This window comes from Plecotus auritus, assembly GCF_963455305.1.
Source record: "Plecotus auritus genome assembly, chromosome: 5".
NCBI lineage: Eukaryota > Metazoa > Chordata > Mammalia > Chiroptera > Vespertilionidae > Plecotus > Plecotus auritus.
Genome location: NC_137776.1, coordinates 177,130,787 through 177,151,342, shown reverse-complemented (window position 1 = coordinate 177,151,342; position 20,556 = coordinate 177,130,787). Strand labels below are relative to the sequence as shown.

General features: G+C 53.6%; 1 protein-coding gene across 2 annotated transcripts in view; it reads left to right on the top strand.

Moving 5' to 3' along the window:
* DENND1A (DENN domain containing 1A) overlaps positions 1-20,556 on the top strand; it is a 479,039-nt gene that overhangs the window by 437,357 nt on the left and 21,126 nt on the right. Inside the window, exons 20-21 of one of the 2 annotated variants that reach the window (XM_080668038.1) lie at positions 12,993-13,052; positions 19,775-19,863. In XM_080668038.1, the coding sequence (XP_080524164.1) occupies positions 12,993-13,052; positions 19,775-19,863 (149 nt within the window). The remainder of the gene's footprint in view (positions 1-12,992; positions 13,053-19,774; positions 19,864-20,556) is intronic. The other variant, XM_080668037.1, reaches the window with a different exon arrangement.

Genomic DNA, 20,556 nt, shown 5'->3' with positions numbered 1-20,556 from the left:
GCAGGTGCCTGTTTGCACCTCCTGGAGCGGGTGACAGTGAATATTTCCAAAGGGACAGGAGGTCCAGCCTTGGTGAGATGGTGCCTTGAGAAGCCAGGAGACGTGACTTTCAGGTGTGCTGACCAGGGGACTGTTTTCTGCAGAGACCTGGAGGGGGAGGGAAGCTTTGGCCCCAGGGCTGTCTACCAAACACCTTCCATTGCCCAAACCATGAAACCACTAAGAATTCTTCCCCTGCTGCCCTCTATCTTTGTGGTTAAAACTCCTGAAGTCCTGGCATTTTCAGCCAGGCGGAACTCTAGGCTATTCTTTTATGCTCTCATTAATTCCTTCCTTCACTTATTCAACATGTAATGAGGCCCCAGGATCACAGAGGAATGTGATGTGGTCCTGCCTTCGTGGCACTCATGGTCTGGGAGACAGTTGACAAATCATATAGAAAGAGAAAGACTAATGGACATAAATGTACTGGCTGGAGAGGAGCCCTGGGCTGTCTGGGGGAACCAGGGCAGGCTTCTCCGAGGAGGTGACATTTCTGCTGGATCTTGGAAGATGAGTTGTCTATCAGGTGGAGCCAGAGGAGGCATTCCAGGTAAAGAGAATGGCAAGTGTGAAGTATAGGACAGTCTGACTCTTCAGACTAGTGTGGAAAAGCAAGAGGCTGGGAGGCAGCTGGTGAGGTCCAGGGGCTGAACTGCAGGGTAGGCAATGGCTAGGCCCTGAGGGAGCTTGAGACATGTGGGTGTCAAGGAGCCCGTGAGGGGTGATTTCTGAGGGCATGGCATTTGGGAACGCTTCCTCTGGAGCCACCACCTTGGGAAGGGGTGGAAGTAGGTGAGGCAGGAAGACCACTAATGATGCTGCTAACGTTCAGGCTAGTGGGAGCCTGACCTAGGACGCTGCCTATGGGGTGAAAGTGAGGGAAAGACTGGAGACAGACCCAGGAGACCAAACGCACAGACCTTGGTGGCCTGCGATGGCCTCCGTGGCGGCTGTGGAAGTGTGCTCTGCATGGGCGAGGCGGGACACGGGCTGCGTTTCTCCTCCCCAGCCAACGTGCTCTAATGAGGTCTGAGGTGCAGCCCATGACGAGGGAATGTCCACCCGGGTGCACAGGGCCAGTGGACACCTCCCTCTGCAGCCAGGGAGAAAGGCTCTGCTGAGGGGCAGAGTGGCCAGCTTGGAGGAAACTGGGTACAGTGACCCTCATGGACCTGCTTTTGCCCCAAGGCTATCTGCCAGCCAGCTTCCTTTTTTAAAAAAAAAAAAAAAGTATATTTTTATTGAATTCAGAGAGAAAGAGAGAGATGTAGAGCGAGATAGAAACATCAATGATGAGAGAGACTCATTGATTGGCTGCCTCTGCACACCCCCTATTGGGGATCGAGACCACAACCCAAAAATGTGCCCTGACAGAGAATCGAACTGTGACCTCCTGGTTCATAGGTCGACACTCATCCACTGAGCCACACTAGCTGGGCACCACCTTTCTTTCTGTATTCTCTTCTGGGTCCTGTAACCACGGTACCCAGAGCCTACTCCACCCCTTGCCCCCCTCCCAGGGTATGCAATGTTATGGCTCCGAGTGTCTGGGTTGGCAGCTCTACAGCATCCCAGGTCAATTCCGCCAAGGATGATGTACAGTATTATGCTAAACCAGCTTTACGGGCGGCCCCTTAAAATGCAAGCCTCTGCCCGTGATGGATGGAGAACATCCAGTTGTTTAGCCAACCACTTACGGTGTTGCAAACCTGCAAGTACCACGCGCAGGCATCGTTAGGCCTGTTAAGCCAATGACCCCATAAATAAACATCAGAGTGTGTCTTGGTGCACCAGGGCTAGACTATGGAGATAGAGGCACGGTATAAATAATACACATTTACAAAATAAATATATCAGTACGTTAGTGTATGCAGCCGTAATCAAATCACCTAGTGTAACAACCACGAGACGCTCCGAGCTCCTGCCAAGTGATTGGCTCCCATCCATCCGTGCGCATCAGCATTGGAAATGACCGCCGACGGGAAGGGGGTCCTCCTGCCCACTGACCTTGAGGCCTTTGAGTTGAGGCAAGTGGTGAGACTGCAGGTGGGCACCCTCACACACAGCTTTCCTGCCAAGGTGTGAAGCTCACCGTGGCCGTGTGTTCCTACAGATGTCTTAAGGTCTGCCGCCAAGCAGAAGGCTGATTCGCACCAAGTTGCGGATGTAATGGGCTGCACCTACAGGATGATGGCTGGCTGGGGGCTGGGGCTGGGGCAGATTTTCCAAGGATGCAGATTTGCTTTGGCTTACGCAGGGAACCAGTGGGTTGACTTTCCCAGTGACTCTCGCCAAAGCCCCGTAACTTTCAGCCTTTCACCCTAAAGGCAGGGCTGCATTTTCAGAAAGTCGGTTCCCTGTCTCTGCCGCCCCTTTCTGCGCTCTGAACCCCACTGGGCATCTGGCTGTAACATCTGGAGCTCCGAAGAGGCAGCTGACAGAATGGCCACTGGAGTGGGCGCCCCTCCCCTTGGTTGTAATGGCACAATGCTAGATTTCAGTATTTTAAATGAAAAATATATGCAGTTAGCTGTGCGCTGACAGTGTCCTTGAGGATTTGACAGTGAGATTTTCCAGCAGTTGGTCTTCGTTAGGATCCTGGCGGTGTTTAATAAGGCAGTCGAACTGCTGGCACCTTGGGTTCCTGTTTGTTCTCCGAGGGCTCTGGGGCTGCTGCGGTAAGCACATCGACCAGAGCTGATCATTACAAGGGCGTACGCCACCATGAATAAAAATGTCACACGTTTTCCCATCTCACAGCGGTACAAAATGTCAGGCCTGTCAAACACACATTGCGGGGAGCTGTGTGCAGTCCGTACAAATTGGAGAGCTGCATATTCCCCCAACCTTCTGATATTCTTCATTTGAAGCTGAAGAAAAACAGTTGTTAACCTATTAGCTAGGATTTTAAACTCTGCTGAGGCGGCAGAGGGTAGACTTTGACACAGATAGAAATGTATTCCAGGGTCCAGGAATTTTAAAACCAGGTTCTCCATCCATTTGTTCCGAGGGGAGGAAAAAACCCTCTGTCTAGTGAACCTGGCTAGCTGACTGTCTGTAACAGACACACTGGGGAAAAGTTGGGATATTTCACATCTGAGCTTCCTGTTGCTTCCCACTCTTGCATTCCATTCAAGAAGTCTCTTGCTTCTTGGGATGGCCCTGGGGCTCAACCTGTTAGACCAGAACAGCTCCAGGTTGGGGGTTTTTCCTAATCAAAGCAGGCCAGACATGTTGCCAGCCCTGTGGACAGAGTGTCTTGAGTGACAGGGACAAGGACTAGTGGGTCTGGACCAAATGCTGGGCGACGGCCTTACTGATAATTTGATGCGAGTTTCACAGTTTCAGGCAAGCATTTACTTTGCACCGACTAAGTGTTGGCCTTGTGCTCAGATATGAACTAGGCACAATGCCACCCTCAAGGAGCCCATCATATTGGGGGCGGGGGGACGGACAGAAGAAAGAAGCCTGGCTCTGTCGAGCCAGGAAGAGAGATGAGCAGGGTCCATCAGGTAGGCAGGTGCAGGAAGGGCACCCAGGACAAGCACGTGCATTGTGAAGGGCAGTGGAACTTGAGGGGCAGGGCAGGGTCTTTGTAGGGCTGAACGAAGTGGCTGCTTGTGGTGGGGTGGGACGTGGGTCTGGTGGAGCGGAGACTGGGTCTCACGTGGCCTGCCTGCCAAGGACTATCTACAGGGTCATGACCAGCGCCCCAGGCTGCAGGTGGACCCAGGGACCCTGGTAGCAGGGAGAACAGTGTGAAGGTTCTCATGATCCCAGACTCCCTTTCCAGAGGATGCTGAGCGATCCTCTCTGTACAACTGCAAAATCAGGGGAAGAGTCTTACTTTAATTTCCTAGTGGTGTAATGCTCGGGGTGGACATCATAACGGCGATGATAAATTAGCCTTGGTTTTGCTGAGCTGGCCCTGGCCCTTAAATGCAGCAAGCAAACCCTCACCGAGTCAGGACACAGGCCTGGCCAAGTGCAGGCAGCTGCAAAGACAAACCTTTCTGTGTGGTCAGAATAGACTTACAGGACAGAAAACTCGGAGGGTATTGGGGAGTATTCCCCGGGAGAGGAAGTGACCCTCAATCTTAGGGGGTTAAGTTTCAGCATCTTCCTTCTGCTGTTTGTGATCGGGTCTGATGGAACAAGCAGGGCTTCTTCTGGGTCAGACGTAGCTGGGCTTGGATCCCGCCTGTACCACTTGTGACCTATGAGGTCAACCTCAGCTTTTTCATCTGCCAAATGGGTGTTGTACTTTCTCCTTCTGAGACTGTTAGCGTCCTGGTGTGCAGTGCTCCTAGCACAGGCCCTGCTACATAGAAAGTGCCAGGAAACAGTAGCCCCTGCTGGTATCAGAGGGGGGATCATGCCTCCCAATATCGGGAAGCCCTTCCTCACATCCCCCACCTCCTGGCAATGTCACCCAGCCACCCTTGACGGCATCCCAGATGGCTGCCCTGGTGTAGGTAGCAGCAGTGCATACCCTCCTCCCGCTCCTGTCTGGGCAGGGAATGGCAAGCGTCAGCAAAGCTCCCTGCCCCTGCCCTGCCACCCGCCGCATCTGGTGCCCGACCTCGGGCCACCAGTGGGATGCCACCTATTCAGACCCAGCAGCTGCACCTGACTAAAAACAAAAGGCTCCCCTCCCCCACCCCCTGCTGGGCCTCCTCCATCCCCCGCCTCTGTCCCCCAAGTGGCTGGGGTCACCCAGCCCCCTCGCAGCCTTCCCTCACAGCTGCCTGGCTGCTTTTGTTCAGCATGTGAACTTCCCCGTCAGCCGAGCTCCTTGCACGGGAAGTAATCAGGGATCTTGACAAGGCTTCAAACCACAAATGCCACTACAAATTAACCAGCACCACTACAAAATACTACTCCTGTCAACATCGGGAGGAGCGCACTGCTCTCCAGGACCAGCCGGGCCGTCCTTTAGCTCGTGCTCACTGCAGAGAAAGCGCCCCGCCTGCCTGAGAGAATGGCCTGCAAGGTGACTGGTGAGCCCACTGAACCCTAAGCAAGCCCTCTCCAAAGATGCTGGCTTTCAGGCCCAACGGCAGGTGCACAGCTTTTCGTCGAGGGCCACCTCAGCCCTGAACACCCCCTTACAGGCATTACCTCAGGACAGCAAGCTGCAAGGCATGTGGAACCCTCCCTCTGGAGTCCAACACCTGGACACCGCAGGCCACCCCGCCGGCTTCCTGACCGTGGAGTGCGAGTCTGGGCGGGAGTTTCCCCATCTGCAGAACATGGGTCATGATCGAGCCCCCCTCCAGAGTTTGAGGACTGGCTGGGATCTTCTGAGGGTGCTCCAAGATGAGGGCCCTTCCCCACACGGAAGCACCTCCTTATCACCCTGTGTGAGTGGGATGGAAGCTTCTTCCTCAGCCATGATGCACAAGCCCATCCTGTGCAGCATCATGCACAGAGCATCCCTCCTGATAACAGCCTCTGCCCATGCTTCAGGGCCCGAGCACCCAGGGTCCCTCCGGGGGCCCAGGGCCCTGCCCAGTGCTGTTGGCACAGAGAAAGTGCTATAGGACCAGTGCCCCCTCTTCCCCAGCAGTCCTTGCGGAAGCTCTGAAGCCGAGGCGAGCATTTGATCCTCCCCAACAAGCAGGACGAAGAGGATTGGAGATAATGACAGGAGTTGGGACAGGCGAGAGCTGTGCCCGAGAGCTAGTTGGGCATTTCAAAGGAGACACTCCACACAAATATGGCTTCAATGCACTCCTTTTTGGAGGCATATCAAAGAAGCTCCCTTTTATTTCCATACCTTGCATAATAGCAGCTCTCCAGTCCCGAGGAGTTAGAGGAGCCTTGCTCTCAGCCCAGAGGCCCTTTGTGAAGCCACAGAAAGCTGTCTTCCCCTCCCAGCCGGGCTGTTTCATGCACAGGTCAGAGCATTGATGTGGCTACTAGCCAGGAAAATTAACCAGGTGAACTCTTTCCTCGTTAAACAGTGACAGAGCTTAATTGTGAATTCTCTCTTTTCCCCTCTTCATTCCTGGCAGCGTATCTGGTTGGGGCACATCCCTCGGACAGAGGAACCCCCAACATCTATCCAGCCTCCTCATTGTGGCTGCCAGGGCCTCCCCATCGTGGGCTAGACAGGAGTCTTGACGGGAAGGGGGCAACTCAGAACACCATTCAGACACAAAGGAGCAGAGGCCCTCTTCTGGGCTGGCCTCAGAGGCCAGATCTCTCATGCCTCCAGCTGCCACCAGGCACACTCCACCTTCTCCAGCCCCCAGAAAGAGAGCTTCAGGGGCCCTGGCCCAACTCCACCCGCCCCAGGCAGGTTGCCTCTCCACCCCAAGCTTTGTATGCACAGTCCTTGGCCTTGGATTGGTCGTCATAGCCTCAGGTATCTATGTTCTACCTCCTTCCCCATACCACAGCACTTGGTTGGGGCCTGGTCTGTCACCCCACTGACCTGGACATTTCACGTGTATGGCCCTAGGTAGCACCTGTCCTCCTCCCTGAGCTGCTCTCCCAGCAGTGACATGGGGATGCTGATTCTGACCTCGAAGGGATATTGAAGGGATAGTCCAAGGTGTGACCTCCATGGGGACTGAGTAAATCCATATGTTGGTTCCTTCCTACATACATCACAGAACTCCTGCCCCTAAGACGAGCTCTTCGACCCTCTTCTGAAGCCTGTCACTCACTGCTGTATGTGGCCCTGGACAAGTCTTTGCCTTCCCTCCTCTGTGAAATGGGGTGATGACCCTCATTCCAGCGTGAGGATTCCCCCAGCTACCAAGATTGCTGGTTATGCACCACGAACAAGGCCAGCAGGAAGTACTTTGGCTCCGCCCACTGTGTAAGCTGCCCCATCCCCTGCACCCACTGCCCTCAGCCCAGCCCCAAGTCAGCTCCTGGCAGCAGAGCATTCTCCACCCTGCAGCCCCAAGCAGGGCGCCCACTCATCCAAGCTGCTCAGGTAATTAAGTTGATATTCCAACAGGACTTCCCCTCCTGACCTTTTGGAAACAAGGTGTTTTGCTGCATCAACAAATTAACTGCAAATCAGATGCTGTCCTCATAAATGTGGGTTCCATATCAAATGAGCATACTCACCTGGCCCACACGGCTGACAGATATAAACACCAAGGGCCAGGCAGAGGCCATAGAGTTTCCCTCTTCTCTGGGACACCCGTGTCAATCACACTTCCACACTTATCCTGTGTTCACATCTCCCAGTAGTCCCTTGGCAAGGGGTGGGGGATGAGCTGGCGACATGGAGTCCTGGGTAGGCCCCTGTGGCCAGAGGGGTATCCCACCTTAGAAGCCCACCTACCCTCCTCCCATCCATCTTCTACACCAAGGACAGACACTAAGACCTGGAATAGTCCCCTCTCACTGCACTGAGGAGAAAATCCACACTTCTTAGGCAGTCAAAGCCTTACATTATGTGACCCCCCCCACCACCAGCCCCTCTAAGGTGCTCCCCATCTTCATATTCACCCTCAGTCTAGTCTTGTCAGTCCACTGTGGTTCCCCTGAACCAGGCACCTGAGTTCCCTACCACCCCATCTGCTGGAAGACCCCTCCTTTGAACCTCCACAGACCTCAGCCCCCTCTGTCTCCTCGTCAGAGTTGGAGCCCTGGGAGGGCAGTTCACAGAGGTACCCTGTGCCTGTATAGGGCGGACTCCACTGTCCGTTAAGTGAACGAACCAACGAGTCACATGCCTCTGGAAAGGACCGGAAAGAGATGCTCAGATAAGGAAGGGAAGGTGGCAGTCCCCTCTTACCAGCCTTCCCAGGCACAGATCTGACAGCGGAGTCTAACTTCACACGGGACGAGGATTAGAGAAGCCGTGTCAGGAGGACTTCACATGACTTTGGAAATCTGGGCTGACAAGGATAGCACAATGGGCTGAGAATACTAGCTCTGTGACCTCAAACTAGTCCCTTCACCTCTCTGGGCCTCCTGTTTCCTCTCTCTATAGCAGGCAAATAATTATTCTCTAACTTGCCTCACCAGGGGATGTGAGGCTCAAAGGAAAGAGGAGAAGGAGAAAAGCTTTGAAAGGGAAGCGCATCGCATAAATAGGAGAGATTACTATTAAAATCCAGTCTTCTTCCACAGTGCCTGACCAACAGTGCACTCCCTTGAAAAACCAAGGTCCTCGCATCCACAGGGCTGCTCTGGGAAGACGTGTGGGTCCACCGGGAGGAGAGGACTGGATGGTCCCATTTCCTCTTGAGGATTCCGGGCCAGAGCCTTCCGTGGCTGTATTACATGCCCACAGCATCCTCACACCAGCGCTTGTGACTCAAGAGTTATTTCTGTTTTAATAAGAGTCAATTGAGGCTTAGGTCAAGTAACTCACCCAAGTGGCAGAGCCAATACTGAACGCAGCTAGAAAACGATAGAGCCAAGATGTGCGCCCATGTCTGTCTAACCCAAATCCTCTTTGTCCTCTCAGAAAGCCATTTTTCTGTGATGTAGGACAAGGCCCATTAGGTCATACATTCCTTAAGGATAAAGGCTGTGACTTCTCCTGAATCCCTGCTCCCTGACCCGAAATATTTGTTCCTTAAAAGTACACGGGAGGAATCCATCCATCCACCCTGTAGAGCAGTGGTTCTCAACCTTTCTAAAGCGGTGACCCTTTAATACAGTTCCTCATGTTGTGGTGACCCCCAACCATAAAATTATTTTCGTTGCTACTTCATAACTGTCATCTTGCTACTGTTAGGAATCGTAATGTAAACATCTGTGTTTTCCGATGGTCTTAGGCGACCCTGCTAGCGGTTCTCAACCTGTGGGTCGCGACAGGTTGAGAACCGCTGCTGTAGAGCCTAAGACCATCGGAAAACAGATATTTACGTTACGATTCCTAACAGTAGCAAAATGACAGTTATGAAGTAGCAACGAAAATAATTTTATGGTTGGGGATCACCACAACATGAGGAACTGTACTAAAGGGTCGCGGCATTAGAAAGGTTGAGAACCACTGCTGTAGAGTGAATCTGCTTCCCCATGACCATGACCTTCAGGAGGGCGGCTGCTTGTGTGGGTCATGGAAACGCACAGCCCCGCCACAGCCGCGCTCGGGTGGTGCCAGGTGAATTGCGAAATGGAACCCTCTTACCAGCCCTTTGAACTCACTTAAGGAACAGTAGCCAGTGCGCCGTGTTTTGATCCAGTGAGCCAGGTGAGGATCACACAACCGTGCAGAGGTGCCCAGCCTCTGTTCTCTGCTTCTGGTTTAGCCGCCGCCTCTCCCAGGCATGGGAAGCACACTGGACTTGCAGTCCGGAGGCCCGGGACCAGCTCCCGGTGCTCCCAGTGGGGACCTTGAGCAGGTCACTTGACCTCTCTCTAGTCTGCTTCCTTGTCCACAGGAAGATATACCTTCTGCCACTAGGGCCATGAGAAGAGGCTGTGGGCGGGGGGCCGTGAGCTGGAGGCTGGGGTGCAGAGAAGAGAGCAGGTCTCTGCCCTTGGGAAGGGCTCCTGGCTCCCCTGCATGACATTCACCGGGTGTTACAGGGAAAGAGAATCTGTCTTCAAATAAACTGGGGAAACCAAACTTTTAAGAAAAAAGGAGTTTCTTACTGAAAGTGGCCTGAGGTGACCTCTGAAAATGGTTCGCTATTCACTTGACCCAGAAACCCCACAAAATCATGCAAATCAACAGGTTCAGCTCTGCATGTTCACTTAAGAACAGCTGTGAAACTGCCCAGGCCGTCAAGGATATGCATATCCAAACGCCTCCAAGTATCTGAAGGATGTCACTTCACAAAAGCAGCGGGTGCCGTGCGGTCGTTACAGTGGTGGGATTGGTACGTGTGCCCAGGCTATACAGTGGGGCAGGGGCAGTGTCCCTAAAAGGTGGCTGAGTTTTTGCTGTCTGTGCTTTAAAATGCAGAGAGTAATGCTGGACTTAAGGTTTAGATGTAGATTCTCTGGTCATTGAGCACATCCAGGTGAACAAAGTTCCCAAGACGCAGTGCAGAACGTACCGAGTTCATGGGCGGATTCACCCATACATAGCCCTCCCTGCCACCCTGAGAGGACCCTGCTGAAAAAGAGCAGATTGTTCCAAAACCAGAAAAGGAGGCTGCACGAAGAAAAAGATATCCCAGACAGAACAAAACCTTATGGCCCCGAAGTAAATTCATAATATAATGCTAATGAAAGTATTAAAACAAAAAAAAAAGAAAGAAAAAGAGAGTTATATGGTTTTGCCTGGTTAGGATGGTTTTTTGGGGTTTTTTGGAGGGGGGATTTTTTTTGTATTGCAAAGACTTCCTTTGCTGCACTAACAGTCATTGTGAATCTCCAAAGGGAACAAGACAATAGCCAGCATCTCCCAGACTTGTCTGGCTAGAAACCCCCCTTTCTCCCTTCATACGGTGCGTCTCCTAGGATGGTGTTTCCCAGACGACACCTTGGGAGGCACCAGCCTTCCAGCGAGATGATTTAAGCAGACAAGTGGCATGACTGGGCATGTGTTGTGTTCTGTGTAAGTCCACTCTGGAGCAAGTGTGGAAGGTGGGTTGGGAGGGGAGCGGCTGGAGGCAGGGAAACATGCCCATGTCTCTGATCGGGCGCTGTGGGGAGAACTTGGCGAACATCATCTCACTGAGTCTTCCTAACAGCCCCCTCCTGGAGGGAGTGCCATTACCTGCACACACTAACGAGGAATGGAAGGTTGGGTGGTTAAAAATCAACGGCCCTAGGAGCCCAGAGGGCAGATGGGGGCTGAGGCTAGTCCAAGACTGTCCCACCTAGAGGCCGCCTCCTGAGCACTTAGCCACACTGCCTCCCCTGCCGGCAAGAAGGGAGATGGCCAGGTCACAGGTGCCGAGCAGTGAGGGCTGCAGAGCCGGAGGAGTAGAGTGGCCAAGCAGATGGGAAGGAGGAGTGAGAGCTGGGCATCTGGACAGGGACAGCGGCCTCTGCTCCCATTCTCTGTCCTGCTTGCCCCCGATGAGCTGTGTACGTTGGGAGGCTCAGTGGATGGCATCCTCAACCCCACATGGCCTCCAACTGAAGAAGGCTCACTGAGCAGGGCTTGCCCACACTCCTCGCTAAGGCATAGGATCTGGGAAGTCACAGTACATTTCCATCCACATGAGCTCTCAGTGTGCCATGAGGAACCCAATTCTCCACCAAGTCTCTCAGCAAAGGTTCCCCACAGGCCACTCTGATAGTCCCTGTGCAGGGCAGGGATCCAGGGAGGCCTGGGACACACGGCCCCTCCCCTCCAGGAGCTGCATCAGAGAATGACCTCTGAGGTTTGTTCCCTGAAGGACCCCTCCAGCCAGAAGCTCTGTCCAAGAGAAATGTCATGGGAGCCACACATGTGAGGCACATGTGGAATTAATATATTTAACCCAAATATCCAAAATACTTCCATTTCAGCACATAATCATTATTAAAACTGACTGAGGTATTCCACATTCTTTTTTCAAAGGTTGTTTTTTTAGTCTGAAATCCAGTGTGTGTTTTACCTTTACAGCCTGTCTTTTTAGTTTTGTTTTGTTGTTTTTTTAGAGGGAGTGGAAGGGAGGGAGGGAAAGAGAGAGAGAGAAAAAAACATTGATGTGAGAGAGACATACTGATTGGTTGCCTCCCGAAAGCACCCCAGCTGGGCTCAGGGATTGAACCCGTAACCAGGTATGTGCCCTTGACCAGGAATCAAACCCATGACCCTGTGATGCGAGCAAACTGGCCAGGGCATTACAGCATGCCTTCAGTCGGACTCGCCACACATGGCCATTGGCTCCTGAAGTGGGCAGTGCAGGTCCAGGCTTCGTGGAATAATGATGTACCTTCATGAACTGCGTGGTTGAAGGAGCAGGAAGCTACTGGAAACCTCCCAGGGTTTGCTGAAGTCCAAGGCCTCAGTCTTGTGTGGGCTTTTATTCTGACTCTGCCTACCGTCTCCCACACTCCTCGGGGCATCTGCATGGGCAGGCCTTTGAAAGAACAGAGCTTGACTCTCAAGATAAAGGACTTGAGAGTAGAGCCAAGAAGCCTGTGCTCTTCTGTTTTTTATCCAAATTCTGATTTCAAAAGCCAAGCATTTTGTACAAATTTTATTTGTTCACCAGACATTTATTGAGCATATATTTTCTTCCAAGGCACAAGGATTTAAACATTTGAAAGATAATGGGGTCAAATATACTGTGACGGAAGGAGACTGGACTTTGCGTGGTAAACACACAATGCTATATAAAGATGATGTATTATAGAATTGTACATCTGAAGCCTATATAATCTTATTAACCAATATCACCCCAAATAAATTTGATAATATTTAAAGAAAAGAAAGATAAGGGAGATGGAGCAGCTACTTCCTGTTTATGATAGGTCTCACGTAGCCGGGAGCACAGAAGGCATCATCTGGCCTGGACAGAATCTTAAAAGCCAGTTAGGTGCTTGCCAGGCAGATCAGGATCAGGTAGGTCATCCCACCCACAGGGCAGGCAGGAAATAAGGCATGAGGACTCAGGGCCATTTGGGGGTCTGCCTGGTAAGCAGGCATGAGAAGGATCTGTGTGGGGCATGGCAAAAGCCAGATCTTGGAGGATTTGGAATGCCAGCCAAGACCCTTGTTGCACCATGACCCAAGGTCAGATGATGGAGGGGGCGGGAGAGGGGGGTTGCAGCAGAAGTCTCCAAGCTGAGGTGTAGCATGGTCATATTGCACTTTGGAAGGTCCCCCTTGGCCTGTGTGGACAATGGCTGGAGGAGATCCAGGCAGGGGTGAGGCTAGGATGAAATTAGCAGAAAGGAAGGCCTCAGAAATGAAATGTGCAGGACCCAATGTCCGACCAGTTGATGTGGGGACAGGAGCAGATGGCGTCAAGGGTGGCCCTTGAGCTGTGGCTTCGGGGACTAGATGCTTGCTCTCAGGCTGTGTGTGCAAATGCATCAACCATCTCGTGTGTACTGATGTTTTAAGTTTCGCTTTAATACAGCCTCAAAGATTCCTCCGTCCCACTCGCCCGCCGCCTCCCAAGATACAGCGCTGGAGGCCCGTGAGTAGCCAGTGGTTCTGCCCTCCCTCCTAACACTGCCTGGGCCGCTGTCCCCGCCTCACTAAACCTCCTCCGGAGTTTGAACTCAGCTGCCTTGCAAAAGAAACCCTCTCTGTGTGGCATGAACCCGAATTTGCATTTTCTGGGCTTCTCTCTCCTTTTTCTGAAGCAGTTCGGGGACTTGAGGTCAGAGGTGGAGGTCGCCGGGGGCCGCTGTTGTGTGTTTGCCGTGTGTGTAGCACAGGAGCCGGATCTCCTAGGTTGAGCCGTGTGTCAGAGCCTGGCTCCAACCGCCTCTTCTCGCAAAGCCTGGCCACACAGTCTCAGTCCCACCAGATTGGGATTTAGAAATTCATTTGATGTCCCTCCCAAGGGCCGAGGCTACACCCCAAGAATGTGGCGCAGCTCAGATGGAGGAGGTGCTCCTCTGGTGGGCCTCACCTGGAGCTCACCTTCTCATGTGGTGACATGTGGCAAAGGGGTAGGCAAGAGGGGAGACCCATCACTGTTTTTTAGAGAAATGCAGTGGAAAAAACACAGTGTGGGTCCCGCATTCAGCCGAGGTGATGTCATTTTCCTTATAAGCTGAGACTTGGCCGTGCCCAGGCATAATAACTCTAGCAGGTTCCTTCTAGCAGGGAAACTTGCCAGGACCGTTTGGTGAAGGCCATTTACCGAGAGAAGAGTCCCTCCATCTTGCGCTCAAAGCGGCCACCGCTCCTGCAGCCCAGCAAGAGGGGTCAGGGTTCTGCCCGGTAGCAACTGGGGTTTCCCACAAATGGGTGTCAACGCCCTCCCACCCTCCCCAGTGCACGTGTCCAATCCATCTGTGAAAGATGTGGTGGCCGAGGGGCGCAGGTGGCCAGGCCGAGCTGTGTCTGCTTTTAGTCCTTGGTGCACCCGCAGCATTAGTGGGGTGGCCACTCTCTGTGTGGCTATGGGAAGTTCCAGGGTACTTCTTCTCTTCCCTCCCCGCCCTGTGTGGGGGTGAGAGGGCGAGGGTGGAGGTTGCAGGGCTAAGATGCCTTCGCCTGTGGCCGTCGTGACGGACCTCTCCCGCTGCCACTTACTCAGGGATCGGCACAGTGTCCAGGGCTGGAGTGTGTCCGCTCACTCAGGGAGAAAGGCACAAACAGCACAGAGAACCAGTGTGGGGCCAGGCAGCCGCTTCTGGTCAGACCTTGTGTAATGTGGTGACTCTCAGTGCAGTCCTTAGCAACGTGGATGGGGGAGTAGACAGAGCTGGACTTGAATCCTGAGCCCTGGGCTATGGGAGAGCCCTAAGCTCTGAGCCCCACTCTGTCCCTGTGATACACCCTCATTCATGAGGGGTTCATGAGCACGAGCATAGATGACATCTGTAAAGCCCAGCACAGTGCCTGACACACGTATCAGTTCTTAGTCGCCCCAACGGGTTTTTAAACCTTACAACTTCTAAGGCAGGGGTCCTCAGACTTTTTAAACAGGGGGCCAGTTCACTGTCCCTCACACCGTTGGAGGGCCGGACTATAGTTTAAAAAAAAAAAACTATGAACAAATTCCAATGCGCACTGCGGGCCCGGGACAAGTCGGCTGCTAAGCAGGACAGGCAGCGGCACCCAGCGGGCCGGATAAATGTCCTCGGCGGGCCGCATGTGGCCCGCGGGCCGTAGTTTGAGAACGCCTGTAAGTGACGTGGTTTCTTAATAACTATCATTGGTTAGGAGCAGTGGTCAGCAAACTCATTAGTCAACAGCGCCAAATATCAACAGTACAACGATCGACATTTCTTTTGAGAGCCAAATTTTTTAAACTTAAACTTCTTCTGATGCCACTTCTTCAAAATAGACTCGCCCAGGCCGTGGTATTTTGTGGAAGAGCCACACTCAAGGGGCCAAAGAGCCGCATGTGGCTCGCGAGCCACAGTTTGCCAACCACGGGGCTAGGGCTTTTCTAGGCAGCAAGTCATTCTTGGGCCCATCATCTGTTGAGCCTCACAGTCACCATGAAGGAGGCCCTGTCTCCACCCTGTAAGAAGTAAGACGAACCCCAAATTCAGAGGTCCCGGTAGAACCCAAAGCAGACTCCGGAGCCAGGCAGCAGGCAAATACCTTTACTCCTGCAGGAGGGGCACGGCACACGGTCTGGAACACATGCACATGCACACCAGCAGGCTGTCTGCTCGGCCTTTTAATCCTGATGCCCGTGACCTGACCTCACTCTTGATTGGAGCTCAGACGCACAATCTTTCGCTATTGGCTAATTCAAAGGGAGGCGTTGGCCTTTGCCATTTCAAGATGGCAGCCCCCAGAGGAACCGCAGGTCATGTGGCCCACATGGTGGCTGCCAAGTCACGCAGTCCAAAATGGCGGCTGTCTCAACTGTCCTTTGACAGAAAAGATGACTCGTTTATTCTCACAACCCAATTTAGAGATGAGAAAACCGATGCTTGGCGACATGGCTCAGGTCCCTCAGCTGCAGGTAGGAGTCACCTGACCTGAGGACCCGTGGCCTCCCAGCATGCCGAGCTCCTGCTGCTCACTCCGTTTCCATGGAGTCCATCTCAGCGTGGAGTAGGGGCAGAGCCTGCAGCTGAGGAGGAACCACCAGCAGCCCGTTGGGCTCTGGGGCGGTATTGGTCCTGGCAGGAACAGGGTGAAGAGCATCAGCATTGGCTTTCTATGGGCCTGGGACTGTGCTGAGCACTTGAATCATTGCTTGTTTTTACAACAGCCAGAGGAGGCAGGTGCTGCTTCCCCCGTTGGCAGCTGAGACCACAGAGATGATCAGAGGCCCAGCTGTCCCTTGAGCCCAGGTCTGCTCTGCCCGGCCTCTCCCTGCGCCTCACCAGCAGCCTCTCCTTAAGCCAGAGCCATCCACTGGGCAGCGCTCAGCATTCCCGAGAGACCTGGGACCCAGGGCAGGCAGGGCACTCTCCCCGGGAGGCAGCTGCCGGGGACTCCCTGTTGTCTTGCCAGTGTGGGCACTTTCGCAGAGTGGGGTAGCCACCCCTCTACCAGCTAAGGATGTGGGGATGCAAAAGTGGCCCTGAGGAGAGATGCCACTGGACCTGGACTGGTGCAGGAGGTGACTAGCCCCACCCTTGGGGGCTGCACACCCTTGGTCCCCCTGGGTCATGGCGCACTGAGAGGGGGGTGCTAGCAGAACCAGTTTTCCTGGGCTTGGAAGTCAGAGAGGCCTGCCCTGGTTTGAATCACAGCTTGGCACTTCTTGGCTGTCTGACTTGGGCATGACGTTTACCTTCTCTGAGCCTTAGTTTCATCATCTGTAAAATGGGTTTAGCAGTACCAACCTGGTGAAGGTAATGAGGTCATACATGGTTAGTGCCTAGCACAGTCCCTGGCATAAAGTGGGCACATATACTCAACTTCTGCCAACCCGAATACCTTCTGCCAAGCAGGGTTACTGTGGGGCTGGTTTGGGAATCCTAGGTTTGTGCTGCCTGGGCCCTGTGCACTCATGCAAACTTGCCCAGTGGGCACCCCCCCTCACAGGGGTGAACCTGGAAGACATAGGATGTGGACCCCCTCACAGGCCTCCAAGAGGATGGTCTGATAAGCTCCCATGTCCGGAGCCACTGACCCCCACTGGGCTTTGCCGGTCACCGAGCTGCAAGCGTTCAGGGCAGAAGTGAAGCCGTGGCCCAGGGTGCTGGGAGTGTGCAGGCCAGCCACTCGGCCTCTCTGGAAGGAGCTTTGTAGCCTGGCACCTGTGGCTGGAGTTCAGATGTTACTGGAAGATTTAGATTTTTCTTTCTAAAAGTGGAAAAAGGCAAGAGCAGAAGAAAGCCTTGCCGGTGTCTGATGGACTGAGGGGCGGCGGCCCTGGCGTGCAGGGAGAGGCAGGCCGTGCTCGGTTGCATGTGAAGCCTTTATAAGCTCGTATTTATTACTTCTTGCTCACCATTAAAATCAAATGTACTCGGTGCTTTTGTATTCAGTACACATTTAACCCTGCCGACTTAGATTTCTCAGGTTCTAAATCCGGTGGGGAATTGGCTGGTTTCCCAACTTTCCCCTCAAGTCCCCCTTGAACAGAGCTCAAAATCCCTGTTTAGCATTTTCCCCCCTAGAGCTGCTGGGATCCTTACACGGGTGGGGCCATCGCTGTTGTGTGTGCTTGCGGTTTCTTCCCTCATCCCCAGCCCCCTCCCTTCCTAAGCACCTCAGAAAGACAACGTGATCGCTGAAATATGACGAGCCAGTCCTGTTATTTGGGCTTAATTAAACCATTTTGTCTCTGTGTGTCTGCCTGGTTGCGACTCTAACTGTGGATCTGCAGCCGTGTGCGTGTGTGTGTGTGTGTGTGTGTGTGTGATTGGTGCATGTGTCTTCGCCTCTTATGTGTGTGCCCCTGAGAGTGTGTATTTGGGAGACGTGTACATGTTGGCATCTCGAGGCCTCTGCATGTCTCTGGATGGTTGTCTGTGGGTGTGATACTGTGTCTGGCTTTGTCCACACCAATCAGGTGTGTGTGACTCTGGGTGTGTCTGTAACGGTGTAATGCAGGCGACTGACTGTCCCCGGGCCTGTGTGCCTTTCTCTCCCTCCCCTGCCTTCCCGGCCTCCCGGCTCTCCACCCCCTCCCTCTCCCGCTCTGTCTGTTTTATCATCCCTAATGAAGCAGTCTCCTCCATCGATCCTGCTGATTGCCAACCCATTCCTTTTGTTTGTTGGCGCGGAGCCATTCAGCGGCACTCTGACAGCTCAGCTCGTCTAATTAGCTCTGTTGTTCTTTTTCCCCATGTTTCACCACGTTGCAAGTTCAGTTGAGGTTGCCACAAACTTAATCCCCCCATTTCAGCCACACAAGTTCACATTCCTAACCCGCCTTTATTGTAGCAGGGAGCAGCCATGTGCAAGGACAGGCTGATAGGCCTTAGTGTCTGCCCTTTCCTGAAACCCCCACCACGGGCCCGGGGCAGGGCAGAGCTGCTCCATCGCCCCCACAGCACACGCCTTTGTGATGAGAAGTCCGGGGGAGCATTCCAGCCAGGTGATCCTGTTTACCAGCTGCCTCTGGCTCTGGTCCAGAAAACCAGTTCACGGTCAGAATGGGTGGGGGTGTCTCCACCTGTGTATCCAGCAAATGGTGCCTGGATGTCTGCTTTGAGGCTGCACTGTCCTAATAATAGTGATAGCAACAGAGACGGCATTGTGCACTTCTTAGATTCCAAGCAGCAGCATTCATTTGTTTCGTGAAATCTTGCTGAGTGACTCCTCAAATACCAGACACTGAGCAGGATGCTAGGCGAGGGTAAGGCCATCACAAATCAAACCTTCTAATTCAGAGACACCCCACCCGGCTTCCTTTTGTTATCGACAGGCTCGCGGAGAAGCAAGGTGAGCATTTATGGAGCCCCACTGTGTGCCATGCTGGCGCTCTCCCGCGTCATTTCAGTGGGTCATCACGATAGCCCCACAGAGGAGGGCAGCACGTTTGGTGGGATGCATTTGGCTTTTTTGGCCACATCTCTGAGTTGCCAGAGGAGGCTGAGCTCAGACTGGCCAGTCCAGAGGAAAAACTGGTTCGATCAGATTGCAGCGCACTGGGGGCTTGATCAGACTCCATAAAGACTTGTCTTTCGTGCAGCCAGCTTCATCTGTACCTAAGCCATGTGCTGTGTCACCCACAAATTGTGTGGGAGTGGGGTTCAGAGAAGGGGGCAGGCAGCGATGGAGCGTGAGTGCTCCCCTTCCCTGTCCTGTCCGAGAATCTCAGCCATCGTGGCGTCTCCTACTTGGTCCCTCAGCTGCAGAGAGAGAGCAAGCCTCCTGCCCGGGACTCGGTCCTGGTTGTTGGCAACGAAACTCACAGGTAGACTTCCTTGGCTTAGCTCCCTTCGGGCCCACTCTGGCACTGGAAATGTCCAGTGGTGACAGTGCCAAATTTAAAGCCACGTAATGCTGATGAGACTAAATGAGTGTCCTTCTAGGCGCACTCAGACGTTCGCAGCCTAACGCCCATCACGAGCTCCACGGGGGGAGAAGGTGTCCTTTTCTATGTGTCCTCGTCTTGGCTTTCAGAGGCAGCAGACCAGGAAAAAAATAATAATAGAGAAACAAAAAGAAAGAAAGAAAACTATCTTGCCACTGCAGCCCACAGTGGACCAGGAAGCTGTATGCTTCTCTGTCAAGTACACCCACCCTGCCCCTCGGTGTGGCAGCCGCAGGGTGTGCGGCCCTGCTCGGGCACAGCTCGGGATGCCCTGGGCAGTACTCTGCAATGCCTTGTTTTGCTTTCTTCCCTCTCCCGTTTACAGAGGACAATAAGCATCCTGTAATTCAGTTGTAAAAAGAAAAGATAAGCACCAGCTGAACCCTGAAAACAAAGTCTGAGTTACACTTTCGGGTTCTACCAAAGCAGTGTCTGGGTTCTGGAAGCAGGCAAGTGGGGCCGTATTAGCGTGAGGGCCCCTGTTCTGGGTCCTGTGCAGACCGAACCTCACTGCATCCTCACGGAGCCCTGGGAGGAGGTGGGGGACCCACCCCAACCTGCGGATAAGGAAACTAAGCTCTCAGAAGAGCCTCTCCCGACTGAGGGGCCACAGCATTCCAGCTCAAGTGTGGCAGTGTCTTCGTGACAAGCAAAGCCTTTGTAGCCCGTTCCGTAAAGATCCATCAACATTTATGCTGGGGCCACTTATCTGAAACTTCAGAATGTTCCCGTGTGGCTCTTCCAACTCACTGCTTCTCGGGGGTTCTCCCCTGTGTCCGTTCCAGGTGCGCCCTCCCCGTCCACATGTCGTCAAGAGACCGAAGAGCAACATCGCAGTGGAAGGCCGGAGGCCGTCCGTCCCGAGCCAGGAGCAGTGAGTACCCGTGGCTCCCCTCCCCTCTCTCTGCAGAAAACCCAGTGGGGCCAGCGCTAGGGGAGGGGGGTGGGGGGCCGCGCCGCAGCCCTAGCCTTCGGAAGGCTTCCCTAGGAGGTTCAGGAGCAGGGTTTGGTCTCACTGTCTGTTTCTGCTGGCAGTTGTCACAACAGCGGGGAGGCCCCAGAGGCCAAAGAGCCAGCCACCTGGGCAGGTTTTGACCGGTGATGCCCACAGGGACAGGCTCAGGAGAAGGTTCCAGGCCTTTTCTGATGGTCAAGAGGAGAGAGTTAGGAACCTGGTCAAGGTGACTTAACGAGGGCCTCTAGCCTCCTAGACCTGGGGCACTTGAAGGCTCTGGAGCCCAGATTCATACACAGGACTGTCCTCCTCACTGCCCCACCCCCACTTTGCTCACCTGTGCCATAGCTTGTATGTTGTCTCAGCTTTGCTTTAACACCTCCCCTCAGGCCCAGAGGTCTTCAGGGCAGGCACTAGGGTTTATACGCAGCAGAGGACCCATGTTGGAGTCACTTGCTGGGTAGATGGTAGGTAGATGAGGTGAATTATGAGGCAGGTGTCCACGCAGTGGGCAGAGCTGCCTGGATGGGTGAGGCTTAAACTGCACAGCCCCCGACTGGAGAAGATCACTGCTTCCATCAGAGGGCGCACTGCTCCCATCGGAGGGCGCAC